We start from the raw sequence: 14,418 nt of genomic DNA, 5'->3' as shown, positions 1-14,418 counted from the left end.
TCTGTAAAAGCAAACTGGGACAAAATGTCAGTTTGGTGAAGCAGCCTCGGAGCAAAGAATAGGAGTGGATTGGTAAGATTTGAATGATTCATCTGACTACTCAGTAAAGTAATTGTTAAACCTGAGTCAAACTGGTGTGACAACATACCTGTTATGCATCAAGCTAATGAATGCACACCTAGATAAATCAGCCACCTTCAGCTTATGTGATGACAGCATGTTTTATCTGCTTTTGAGACACGCCCCCCTCATTTAGACTGAGTGGCAAAACAATGAGCAGCATGGAGCGTTAGAGTTTGGAAGGGCTCGTTGGAAATCACTCAACAGTGCTGTGTAGTGTGTACCACATGTTTCTACGGGCCTTTCTTGGCCCCGCCCTGCTCCCATTGTTTACTTTGTGTTTAGGATCCAAGATGGCCGCAGCACCAGGAGGGGCTTGGTCAGAGGGGACACAAACATAATCACCTGCACAGAATTTCTTGACAGAACGTAGCTCATAACATGTCTAGGGTGGATCTTTGCAAATCTTATCTAAAGATAATTCAAGCTTTTCGTAAATCTGAAATGTTGGTGAGTTTAACGTCTGAATCAGAATCACATTTCTGTTTGGATGTATACATGGGCTGTAAAGGCCAGAAAGTTGTTTGGTTTGGACATGTAGGCCTACAGAGGAGGGATAGTGAGTAGAAGGATCGGTAGAAGGATGTTGAGGTTGGAACTGCCAGGCAGGAGGCATAGAGGAAGACCAAAGAGAAGATGTATGGATGTAGTGAAAGAGGACATGTATGAAGTTAGTTGGTGTGAGAGAAGAGGAGGCAGAGGACAGGGTGAGATGGAGGCAGATGATTCGCTGTGGCGACCCCTGAAGGGAAAAGAAGAAGGCATTCCTGCATAACTTCCATGCATAGCCTCTTTTTGGGCATTTTAGTTCCATGTGGTGACAGCCTATAAGGCTATAAGACATGCCAAGCAGCATAACTGGTGTTACTTGTCTTGGATGCACTGGTCAGTATAGCTGGTGGTGGACAAAGTACTCCACCCCAGTACTTGAGTCAAAGTATAGATGCTCCTGGTCAAATATTAGAACGCATGCTTCCATAAATGCACAAGTCAGCCTGGGTTGGTATGATTTGATTTATTCATTAGGTTTAAAAGAATAACGCATGTACGTATAACAAACACATTTCTAAAAAAAGAACGTCAAGCATAAAAACAAAGTCAGACTTATTGTGTTTCCTTTCATCCTTTGTCTTGAACAAACAAAACAAAGAGCAGCCATTGGTGCATAAGATTATATAAAACACTTTAAAAGACCATACAAAACAATTTGACAGCATATTAAACATGGCCATTCTTATTCTGCATCATTTTATGAAAGCCATAATTTGACCCTTTTTTAAAGAGCCTTAATACAGATTTGATAAACTATTTTTTAGCTGCAATTGTACTGACTTAGTGCAGTGGTTCTCAAATTGTGGGTCCCCAGGGCACAACGAGCAGGTTCCAGGGTTCCCCAGCTAAATGATTGGTAGTTGGTAAACAAATGGACGCCTATGGGTCATTGGGTCTGTACTCTCGTGCACACTCAGAGATCATGGGGGGCCTGATTCATACCAAACTGGGGGTCCTTGAAATCAAAAAGTTTGAGAGCTTTGACCTCGTGTCCAGAGGGAGTCAGCCCAACTGCTAGAAGTGCTGTGGGGCTTGTGGGCCAACATGCCCCCCTGCGGTTATCCCCAAAGCAACCATGACACGACGGCATAGTCAAAACGACATAAAATAAGACTGGCTGGCTGACCTGTGTCCATAAAGGATGCTATTCTGGAATTTGGTTCTGCTCTTCACCATGCTTAATAGGCCATAGTTCCACCTCCCAGGGTGCAATCTGACATGCAAACCATGGTAGCAAACTGAGGATTTTGTAGGAAAAGTCATGGCCCCTGAGGACGATACCGGGCAAAGCCAATTTGCACGGCCTCGGTTGGGAAACAAGATGTACCCAGTTTTGGGCCACTGGACAAGTGGATAACTTGTCTGTGAGCCATAATTCTTAATATTGAATTCCTCGCTATGAAGGGCCTGTAGCTTAACTAGCTTTACCACATCCTCATCTGTCTTGGTCATCAGTCAGCATAACAAGCAGCTTTCAGCAGAATGTTTTATTAAAAAATAAGCTGTGGTCAACTGTGTCGAAGGCCTTTTGTTCCAGAGCACATAATCACAACTTGCTTTCATCAACTGTGCCTGTATGTTCTGAATGTGATATCAGTCCAACTAGGAAATATAATGTGCTCATAATATCTCAATCTGTATGTATCCACATAAGCCATTGTACATTCTGTGTGTGTGTGCGAGTCATGCTGTGGTTTCCACAAGTCTGCACTCTGCAGGTAGCCCCCTAGGCTAAATGGGGTTAATATTGTACTACATTTTGTGGGGTTTGAGTCCCCCTAGTGGTGTAAACGTGAGTCCTACAGTAGGCTTGATCCTCCCTTTCACTTTCGTTTGCCAATGCTATAGAGAAAGACACTTCCCTTATTACCCCATCTATTCACAGAATAATCAAACTACTAATAACAAGGTAGGTCTATAGGCCTACTATTTATCTCACAATGAAAAGTTGTTCTTCAACTTTTTCCATGTTCATTGTCAAGCACCCCCAAAATGTAATTACCTCTAGAATCTGAAGAGTCTTTGTGCCAGGGAACCCCAGAAGAGGAGATTTCTGTCACGTTTTCTCAAGATTTTTTCCTAAATCTGCTGGTGTCCACTAAAGGTCCCTCTCTGTAGGCCTACTAAAACCAGTTGTTCTCAAAATGTTCATGTTAAGAACCCTCATATTTTGTGCCAGGGACCCCCATTTTCCAGATTATCGTTAAATATTCCAAATTTGTCAGTTTAGAAGTTTTTGGGGGGCAAATAGCAGATAGCATATATAGGGCTACACAATTGTCTACATTGACCACGTTCACATTTTGCTGCATATTTATATTTTGCTTTGTTAAAGCCCCTTTTAACATGAAGAAAAGTGCATTACAAAATAAATTGAATTATTATTAGTAATTAGTTGTGGTAGTGGTAGTGGTAGTAGTAGTACTACTACTACTAGTCTACTAGTATGATATCTATCACCAGCCAAACGTGTCATTTATATGTTCACCAGCAGAGGGCAGAATTTCAGGCCTAGCTGTTAACTGTGGAGCTCTGGTTTTCTGGTTGCGTCATCAGTGGACAAAGTACTGAAATCAAGTATCAACCACAGTACTTGAGTCGCCTTATCAGACAACGTCGTCACACTGATAAGCAGTAGTGGAAAGTAACTAAGTATATTTACTACTAGTACTGTAATTAAGTACAATTTTGAGGTATATCTTTTGTACTTTACTTAAGTATTTCCAATTTCCATACTTCTCCTCCACTACATCTCAGGGACAAATATTGTACTTTTACTACACTACATTTATTTGAAAACTTTAGTACAAGTTACTTTGATTATTATTACAAAACATAGGCCTACATTAAACACTTCAGCCCTATATACATTTCGGCCATTTGAAAATAGGCGATACCATGTGGGGGTCCCCGGGGGGACCCTGGGGGTCCCCGGAACATCCAGACCCCCAGGAACACGCCCAGGAGGCGGGCCGGTTCCGGCGAGCCGCCCCACGTCCGAAATGGTTGAGAAATGACAGCGTTACTGTGTGGGGGTCCCCAGGGGGTCCCTCTACTGTACTGTACTCTACTGTCACTGTACTGTGACACCCCTAATCATCATATATTGTGTGTGTGTGTGTGTGTGTGTGTGTGTGTGTGTGTGTGTGTGTGTGTGTGTGTGTGTGTGTGTGTGTGTGTGTGTGTGTGTGTGTGTGTGCGTGCGTCTGCGCAACAGTGACACTTGGTTGTGAAAACCAACCAAAAGCTATTTTCGTTCTCGGACAGACCCAGCCAGGGACACACATAGCTGTATATAGGAGTGGTTGCACCACTCAAAAATGTATCCACAAGCAATTCAATTCAATTCAAAGAGCTTTATTGGCATGAGAAAACATACGTTTACATTGCCAAAGAACAATACAGCAATACAATCAAAACAAATATTATGTACATTTGAAAGTCATAATCTTCGATAGATCAATTTCTATGTGCCAAGATCACTCGATGCATGTGTATAATGCAGGAATATACACAATAATTAGTCTTTAGGGTGGTTGTGTTCCATTTGATATCCTTCTATCACAGCAACTCACGAATCCTGCAGATTGTTGTACTTCGCCCAGCAGATATGGGAGTTTTTTGTCATTGGTCATGTTTTCAAAATCTCTGTGTGTGGTTGTAATCTGTGGGAAGTATGTGTCTCTGATGTCTTGGTACAATGGACAGACCTGGTTAGGAAGTGTAGCTCGGTTTCCACTTCGTTTAGTGTGCAGTGGGTGCATAGTCTGTCTTCTCTCGGGATACAGGTCTGCCTATGACGGCCTTTCTCGATCGCAAGACTGTGCTCACTGAGTCTGCACCTAGTTGAGATTTTTCTTTGTTTTGTGTTGGTCACGGTGCTCAGGTATTCTGCCATTGCGTATTCTCTGTTTAGGGCCAGATAGCATTCTAGTTTACTCTGCTTTTGTGTTGCTTCTTTCCAATGTGTCAGGTAGTTTTCCTTTTGCTGTTTTACAATTTGGTTTAGTCCAATGGGTTTTCTATCTCGTGGCTCGGTTTGTGTTTGTGCCCGGAGTTCCGGCCAGCTGGCTGAGGGGGCATCTCTCTAGAGTTTCGCTGTGTGTGAGTGCCTTGTTATGGAGTGCATCTACATTAGGTCACTGTCTTTTATGTGGTTGTAGAACTTAAGTGCTCTCTCTTTTTATTTTGATTATGAGTGGGTATCGTCCTAATTCTGCATGCCCTGCATGCATTATTTGGTGTTTTTCGCTGGGTACGGAGAATGGATTTGCAGAATTCTCGGTGTAGGGTCTCGGTTTGGTGTTTATCCCATTTTTCAAGGTCATGGTTTGTTAATGGTCCCCAGATCTCACAACCATAGAGGGAAATTGGCTCTATCACAGAGTCCAGTATTTTAAGCCAGGTTTTAATTGGGATGTCTATTTTGATGTTTCTTTTGATAGCATAGAATGCCCTTCTTGCCTTGTCAGCACAGTTCCCTGTGCTGCTGATGTTTAGGCCAAGGTAGGTACAGTGCGTCACTTGTGACCACTTGTGACCTTGTACATCTGCTATTTTTGTAGAAATTGTATTTAACAAAGGTTTTCTCTTCTGAGGTTCCCTGGCACAAACCATATACAGTACATTTGGGGGCCCTTTCTAAGTACAGTACTGGAGTAACTTGGATAGGTACCTACTACCGTCCTATCAGGGTCCTATCAGACAACATGTAAGGGAGGGAGATGGCAGTAGAGGACTGTATTACCACCACTGGAGAACACACCACAACAAGCTGGAATATCAACAGTGATTCTCAAACTTTGTCAATTTCAAGGACCCCCAGTTTGGTTTAGGCATTGGTCATGGACCCCCATAACTCAGAGAGTGTGCAAATGCCATTTTTATCCGTGCACCTAAAGCCGAAGAATAGCAGATCTACTACACACTCACAACGAGGACCAGGAAAGTTGTCCTCACAATGTTTATTTCTCATATTCTACTATTCTTAGTAATGCATGCACGCACGCGTGCACGCACGCACGCACTACACACTGTAGTAGTATCACGGATAACACAACTTTGACAGTTCTAATTTACAAGAAGCTATAACGCAGTAGTGTCTATAAAAACCCACACAGCAGCCACGTTGTCATTCCTCGAGCTACACTATAATTATCAGTCACTTCCCCAGGATGTACGTAGACTACACAATGAATTATTACCATCCTACTTATAGTGAGATGATCATTACAGGCAGCATCGCTGCCAATTTCACTTCAGGATATAAAGTATCCCAATGTGCTGACAACTCTGCATTTACATGTAAATGTCTTAAATATAATATCACTGGTGGAAAATGTATACTCGCTTTGATTTACTTAAAAGTAACAATACTGCAATGTAGAAATACTGCAATTCTGTCTGCAATTCAAAAAGTACTTGAGTAAACGTACAAAAGTATTGGTTTTCAAGTGGTAATGATGCACGTTATAGTGGCATTTATAATGCTTGTGTGAGTTGACATCTTTAGTTGTCAAAAAATAAAATAGTGTTTTGACATGCGTGGGGCATGTCCCCAGAACATTTCATTATCTGAAATATAACTGTTATAGTAACCTAAATATACTGTAGTATGTCCCCAGCACATTTCATTATCTGAAATATAAAAAGCAAGGCTTTGCACACCTACAGGAGACAGGTGCATAGGAGAAGGACAGCCAAGTGCCCGACGCACTGAAAAAGAAGGCACACTGCATACTGTCTTCAAATGTAGTGAAGTAGTTTATTTAGGGAACCAGCAACGTGTCGGCCTCTACAGCCTTCATCAAAAGAAAAAGATGGTCTTTCTCATTCCTGCTCATAGAAATGTTGCTAGTTCTCTAATAAACTACTTCACTGCATTTGAAGACAGTGTTCGGGAGTCCCTTCTTTTTCATTATCTGAAATATAATAGTAGCCTAATATAGTATGTCCCCAGCACATATTTGAAATATAACTCTTATAGTAGCCTAATATAGTATGTCCCCAGCACATATTTGAAATATAACTCTTATAGTAGCCTAATATTAGCCTAATACCATTTACAGTAGACTAATACCACTAATAATATTTGATATAAAAACGTACAGTAGCCTAATGCAGTAGTTCTTCGTCAATGCTATTTGGCCATGCCAAAAAAGTTATGTTTTAAAAATAATATTCAATATTTTCCTATATTCTTTTTTTATCTGATATCTTTCACCATTCTAATGTGAATGTGCTCATCAACATAAGAAGCTTGTCTAGTAGCCTAGAATTCGGACCTGTTTGACATGCTTTTTGTTCTAACATTTACCCCCCAAACTTTTCTTGTCGTCAAAAATGATTGAGAAATAAACTAATGCTAAATGTTTTACCATGACACAGTTTACTGGAAATTGTGAGCATACCAGTTCATACTTGTACGGGCGGCTTCCCAGACACGATTGCCCCCGTCTCACTCATGTCAAGGTTTTTTGTGCCATCGGTGCCATCTGCTGTGCTTCCCGGGCATGTACTGTATGAGTACAACGTGTGGGTATGCAGGAAATGCAACGCCCTCCCTGGCTGAATATATGAAGCGCTCGCTGAAGCTCAAACGGTATAGTGTTTAACAGGTGCAAATGTTTATTTACATATGCTGGCCTAGACAAAACGGCATGCATTTACATATGCTGGCCTAGACAAAACGGCATGCATGTTCTCAAACAATCATTGTACAATCATTGTAACCACTTTAACCATTTTTTATACTCTGGCAGCGTTTGGCTATAATAGCAGATATATACAGTATACAAGCTCTGAGCTATGTGATTGTAGAGCTGCTATTTTTGAAAAATCTTGAACATTTGTGAAAATATTTGATTAAATATCTAACGTGCACAGCGACTAATTTCACTTATGTTTGAAAAACGTTTTCATAACAGACTGCAAAACAAGTTACAAAACGAGTAGACTATTCACAAACTGCTGTTGCAATAAATCAGAGAATGGTAAATATACTCACAATACCTATACTTTCTCTGGCCAAGATGGCTTGTTATTTAAAAGCAAATTATTCTTCCCATCATCTTTTAATCAATAATGTTAATGCTTTTTTAAAGAACTTTGTTTCTTTTCCAACCAAGGTTCATGTTTTAGGTTGTTATTAGAAAAAGTAAAAGATGAGTGTTAATTTCTTTTCATTTGCTGCTTTCTTTTAGGGATTTTAGCAATTTTTGACAGGGAGGCGGGGGCATTCAAACATGGGACTAAATACGTCTTCTTCTTTTTTTACAAAACATTATATCGATTTCTTTATTATTATTTACTATAGACCCCAGGAAATGACATCTAGACACAAAAGATCACAGGATCTACTGAATGTGAAGGTACTGGGGGGATGCCATACATGTCTTGTAGGAGAATAGGCTAATTATATTCTTATTGGTATGTTTTACGACAGTAAAGGGCTGTACAAATGCAGCCTGCGGACCTTGTTTTGAGTAGTGTGGACCTATAGAGATAATCTATCATTTTTAGGAGACTACTGTTTGTTTGTATCATCTGAAATAAATGTGCCCTAATGTTATATTAGTCACAGGTTATTTTCCATGATAAGCAACAACTGAACATGATTGGAACGCTATCTTTACGGAGTTGTTTTTTAATTGTATAGGCTGCTTAGCAACAGCATACAATAAGTGGAAACACCACAGGCCAATTCATGGTGTGATTGATTTGGGGATTCTGTGTAGCATTTGACAGGTTTCCTAATGTGTCATCAGTGATGACTCATCACCTCAGTACAGCGTTGAGCTTCCTCAAATCCTGAACCGGTCTGACCTCAAAGCTGCCGAAGAAGTTAAATTTAACTATTTGGCCTAGCCTATTCAAATGAGGTCAGGAGGCCAAGACGCATGCAATCCCTGCATGCATTGCTTTTTGGCAGTGGTGGAAAGTACTTAAACTGTACTTAAGTAGGCCTACAATGTTGAGGTAATTGTACTTTACTTGAGTATTTCCAATTTTTCACTCCACTACGTCTCAAATCCAAATATTGTACTTTTACTCCACTACATTTTTTTGAAAACTGGGGCCACGCAGTAAAAGTAAATTAATTCACAAAACTAACGTCATTTGTATATTGTTGACCTATTAATATTTCACCAAAACCAGGGCAGAACTCCCACCACGGTTGTCAATCAATTAATACAGTTGCAACCACTGTTAATGGAAAGTATTTCATACAGCTTAAGTTAAAAATATGAACACTTTATAAACCGGACCACCATTGCTTTCTGTTACCAAAGGAAGGACCACAGAAAGCAGTAAATCACAAATGATTCAGGAAACATGTTTATTTAAATTACAGTTATTTACAGATAAAGCTCCTTTATAGTTTATGCACGGCCCTTTCGACAAATGGACCCTTGGGAAATAAATAAATAAAAATAACAGCCATTGTTAATTTATTTCCATTGTCTGGAAAAAAACAACCATGGGATACGTGCTAAAAGAAAAGATGCTCTGTATGTATTGTAGACGGCTATTTTGCTTTTAACCTCAACCACCGTTGTCTGAGTGAAAATAAATGAAACTCATAATGGAATAGAGAAGACAAGCATGAGAATAAAGTTAATCCCATTAACAAAATCAAATCAATAAATTGTGTAGGCTACACATACAGTAGCATCAATATTGTTTTATCAATACTCTTTGGTGTGCCTACATTTAATCAAAAAGCCAATGGCTGGGTTTCCCAAAGACATTTTTTGTTGCACGTAGCTTGAACACACCCCTCTATGCCGCACACAGAAGCCTGTGCATGGCAGCCAATCAAACACTGTCCTTTTTTGGGAAACACTGTCCGTCTGGGCAGACTTGAGCGTCGAGCCGCGGACAGAAGAAGCTGTGTTTACGTCATTTCCGAGTTTTTAGACAGCTGGTGGATGGAAATTAAGCTCCACCCCCGCAGCTGACTGACGCGGAGGAGAGAGTTTCCACGAATCTGTCTGTCGCGGTATGGTAGGCCTCACCAGGCCTCCATTGCGTGGCACATCTATGCACGGAATATCTATGTTCACAGTGAAAGGGGGTGTTGTTGAGAAGAACCACACGCATACTCACTACGTATGCATATTTCCTTTGGGAAACCCAGCCATTGATACTTTGGTGAGAAGTGGTATCCAGTAAGGCTGGGGAATTAACCAATATAGAACCAATAACAGACTTAATCTTGTTCATGTAGGTTCATCGAATTGTCGAGATGTAGTCTTTCCTCATTATATAATATAAACAAATTAGAAACATTTCAAATAGAATTTGAATAGAAACAAAATGACTACATCTATTAGTCTTATGAACCACTCTGTATTATACTTTGGTGTACAATTGTGGGTTCAGAAATAATGAAAGTTGCAGATCTACAAGCTCACAATGCATCGCATAAAGGTAGATCTGCTATTTTCACTGTGTCATTGAAATCATATAGCCCAGCCCTACTATCCTGTCAGACTAGTAAGCTATCATTGAAGAAAGAAATTACGCCCGTGTGAACTGAGTCTGCATGCTCAACAACACAGCTGGCTGGCTGCAGTTATAGTTATGGTGCTCGGTTGTGATTGGCACTTTAGGTTACCCAGCGGTATTGCGGCTGTTCGTACTCTAAAAAGACGGACAGACAGACATACACACACGACCAGTCATTGGAGCGGTTAGGCACCGCTCAAATACGCGGAACAGTACAATGCAAGTTGTCCTGAAGATAATCTGTCAACAGCAGCATTTAAAGCAGGCAGTGATCACAGCATGAACTACATTTTCTTGAACAGATCTAAGACTTCACAAAATGATAACCATGCAACCGACTCCATTTTCACAAACCGTAACAAAATGTCAATACCCCAACGTGTCTCAACACCTTGGAGGAGCATCACAGCCGCTTTGCCGTCAACATACTGTAAGACTTACTCAGTGCAACTGAAGCCGCACTCATATCTTCAGATCGTCTATTCTAGTCTTGTTGTTGCTGAGTTTGGCCGCGCGGCCGGCCCTGCCCTGGCTGGGCGACCCGGGGGGCGACTCGGCTCCCGTCTTTGCTTTCAGGTCACATTCCTCCGGCTTGCTGCTGCTCCTCTCCACCGCCAGGTTGTCCTTGTTCTGCTTGTACGCGGCGGCCTTGCTGTGGTACGGGTGGAAGGACGAGTCCGTCTCCTCGGCCAGGTTGTAGCCGGGCACCGGCGGGTACACGCCGCCGGTCTGCCCCACCTGGTGGAAGTAGTCGTCGTAGCTGGGCGCGTACGGCACGGCGGCCTCGCTGGGCGGCTTGGACACGGAGTTCATGGAGTTCTGTTCCTTCCGTTGCTGTTTCCTCCTCCTGTAGCTGATGCCCTGTTTGCACTTGGTGAAGCCCAGGTGGTAGATCTCTATGAGGTTGAGTAACAGCGACAGGCTGGCCACGCCGAGCATGAAGATGATGAAGATGGTTTTCTCTGTGGGCCGTGAGATGTAGCAGTTGACCGTGTTGGGACAGGGGGACCGGTCGCACGTGTACATGGGCTTTAGCTCAAAGCCGTACAGGAGGTACTGTGCCACGATGAAGCCCACCTCGAAGATGGTCTTGAAGATGACGTTGAACACGTACGTGCGTAGGAGCTCTCCCTGCAGCCGCACGCGGCCCTTGTCGTCCCTCACCAGGGCCTTCTTGTGCTTGTGCGCCGCCATGAGCGCGTGCTTGTCGGCCATATCCTTCTCCCGTTGCGTGTGCTTCTCCTCCATGCGCACCAGGTGCAGAATGTGGCCCAGATAGATGAGGCTGGGCGTGGACACGAAGATGATCTGCAGCACCCAGAAGCGCACGTGCGAGATGGGGAAGGTGATGTCGTAGCACACGTTCTCGCAACCGGGCTGCTTGGTGTCACAGGTGAAGCCTGACTGCTCGTCGCCCCACACCTTCTCGGTGGCGGCGCTCAGCACCAGGATGCGGAAGATGAAGAGGACGGTGAGCCAGACCTTGCCCACCACGGTGGAGTGCTCCTGGGCCTTCTCCAGAAGCTTCCCCAGAAGGTTCCAGTCCCCCATGGCTTAATGTGATGACGTCACACCACCGCCAAGCTAGGGAAAGGCAAAGAACAAAGTTAAGACAGTGGTTCGCAAACTCTTTGCTTTTAGGAAAACTCCATAACTGAGAGAGTACAAATGTTTCGTTAGTTGCGTACACTCAAGGAACCTTTACGGTCGCTGGACCCAACATTAAGATTGACCTTTGAGCAAGTATATTATCTCAACAAAATGATATCTTCCGAAACAAAAACACCTGGACAAAATCACAACAAGCCAAACTATAATAATAATAATAATAATAAATAGTTAATCATAAGAGTTATAAAGGCAAGTTAGAGGTTAAAAGTGATTTCTTTTTTTGGTTAAAACAAGTTTGTTTTGTTCAAAAGTTATAGCTCTAAATTCTGATACTGTTTGGTCAGTAACAGGACTCTCCCCATCTCTCTAGGTCTTTAGTAAACAGAAACATTTGCAGGTCGGTCACAAATTTCATCCAGACGGGAGAGAGTACACATTTATCAGCTTCAATTTCAATATTCCAATTTAATTTAATTCCTAACTTCCCATTGCATTTCCTTATCCTGTATCCTGACATCTCTGTGTTTACTAAAGAGCTGGAGTGACCGGGAGGACTGTGTTACAGATCAAACACTATAGCTATGATAATTAGCCATTTAACACTTAATTTAACAACACAGAAATCACTTACAGTTCCTTTATGTTTTGGTACTGAAAACAATAGCTTGAAGTACTAATTTCTTCCCTTCTATAGCTCACCAAATGCAGACGAGTCTTTAACCAAACGAGTCCCCTGAGAGCCGAGTTGTGGTCTGGGGATATATTCCTGTATCCTGTCCCTTCTGAAGTGCCAGTCAGGTAGTGACCATTTACATTTACACATGGACACAGACGGGATTATATTTACTTTAGGGGCTAGGATGTATATTTGGCAAGTGTGGACAGGGGGAGGCATGTCAGGAAAGTGATGGCCTTCATGCCAGGAGTCACCGTAACTTGATCCGTGACAGGTGAAACACAATACCAGAAAAGAGCTTTAAGCTGTTCTAACACATTACGTATTAGACATAATCACCTACTGTACTAATATTTGTGGACAATGAAAGAGAGAAACAATGGGCTCTTGGATAATGCTACTGTACAAGCGCAATAATTGTAAATAAATAAGAAAAACTATTTGAATGAACCGTCAAGACAGATTCAGCCATCTTTTACCGTGAGATGAAATGCCCTTTCATGTTACTTGGAAAACCAAGTAAAACAGATAATAAAATAAGAAACAGCCAAGATAAACAAGATCTTAATTTGGACAATATCAACACTATTATGAAGGATTTCATATCCTTCACAGATCCTATATCACATTCATCTTAGGCACGGTAGTTTGAATAAACCATGGCTATATTCGTTAACTTCCATCACAAGCTCTGTAATACTGCACATTAGGAATCAAACTTCAGAATCACACAGAAGCCACATTTGTTGGTAAACCCACCTCATCAACTTACACATCCCCTGTGGCGGAGCGCTCTGTGTCTGCGAGGATCCATGGAGGGTCTCCTTCCTCGCCTTCAGGCCTCAGAGAGGGAGGCCGGTCCCCGGGCGGCCGCCCCAGTAATGCCCTTGAATGGACAGGAAAAGTGGACTCTTGCTGTCCTCAGCCGCCGCTGTTCCACTCTGCTGAACCCAGAGTCTCCGGCCTCTTCTCCGTCCACGGCCACAGGCCACAGCTTTTCCAGGATTCAGGGCCCTGAGAGGGTCTTCCACTGGCCACACAAACCTGCCAGACACACTCACAAGCAACTCTGACTGGGCTGCCCGCCCCTCCTAACCCCCCACCCCCCCCAGGGTTAAATTTGGCACAGGGCACACTCTAGTCTAATGTAAGCTACCGAAGTCCCCCTACTCGCTTCATACCGTGAGTGACAGGGCAGTTAGCCAATAAGGTGCTCTACTAATCCTGTCTGGCCACGGGTGCTACTGTTGTCTAAATATAGCGGCAGAGTCTCTCCTATCACGGATAGAGGCATAACTCTGAGTTGAAGGGCCTTCCACGTCTTCAGACAACAAATGACACAGCTAGAATAACGAAGTCTGTGATGTGGGGATCTGGTGACACTATGATCAGCAGAAGCAGAAACATTATCACAGCGAACAACCTTCCGTGGTCACATTATAGTCCCTCCCTCCTTGCCTTTTTTAAATTGGCAACTGTACCTCGTACCAGAATCCAAACATACACCCCTGAACACCAAAACATTTGATCCCAAATCCCTTCTAGACCCCCAAAATAATAATTGAAAGATACAAAAATTCCAAACAAGACTTCTAGTGCCTAATGTCGCTTTGCGCTGTCGATATGCTACTTTTGATGCTTTTGTGTGACACTGTAGTATGATCAAGTAGGGCGTTATTGTACAACACAAAAAAAATAGGTTTCTGCCCCGACTGCAACATATCAACAAATCAAGGTAAATGTGAGTGTGAAATAAAGTCCCAAATAATTAGCTGCAAGTCATTCCACTATAGACTGCATCCAATTAGCATCTTTCTGACCCTTAAAAGCACTTCACAATGTATTTCACATGCACACGACTTTCACACAGCGACAATGGAGGCAACAATGCCAGACACCCGCCTGCTCATCGTGAGCAGGAGGAGGAAGGTTCAGTGTCTTGCTCAATA

At 42.5% G+C, this 14,418-nt stretch overlaps 1 protein-coding gene across 3 annotated transcripts; it reads right to left on the bottom strand.

The window, feature by feature from the left end:
• Positions 1-8,996: 8,996 nt before the first annotated feature.
• Positions 8,997-13,546, bottom strand: LOC308323151 (gap junction alpha-3 protein-like). Of its 3 annotated transcripts, none has more exons than XM_080774796.1 (2): positions 13,229-13,546; positions 8,997-11,766 (listed from the first exon to the last, which is right to left on the bottom strand). In XM_080774796.1, the coding sequence occupies exon 2, from the start codon at positions 11,731-11,733 to the stop codon at positions 10,645-10,647; it is 1,089 nt and encodes a 362-aa protein (XP_080630922.1). In that variant the 5' UTR covers positions 11,734-11,766; positions 13,229-13,546; the 3' UTR covers positions 8,997-10,644. The 3 variants fall into 3 exon arrangements, with proteins under 3 accessions (XP_080630922.1, XP_080630924.1, XP_080630923.1); XM_080774798.1 differs by having other exon boundaries at positions 13,242-13,546; XM_080774797.1 differs by lacking the exon at positions 13,229-13,546 and adding an exon at positions 12,493-12,652.
• Positions 13,547-14,418: the final 872 nt, after the last annotated feature.

This window comes from Protomyctophum bolini, assembly GCF_963924005.1.
Source record: "Protomyctophum bolini genome assembly, chromosome: 10".
Classification (NCBI taxonomy): Eukaryota; Metazoa; Chordata; class Actinopteri; order Myctophiformes; family Myctophidae; genus Protomyctophum; species Protomyctophum bolini.
Note: the sequence above shows the minus strand (reverse complement) of the source record. Positions and strands in the feature narration are given on the sequence as shown.

Excerpts from the sequence above, each read along its gene's own strand:
- LOC308323151 (XM_080774796.1), bottom strand. The coding sequence starts at position 11,733 with ATGGGGGACTGGAACCTTCTGGGGAAGCTTCTGGAGAAGGCCCAGGAG.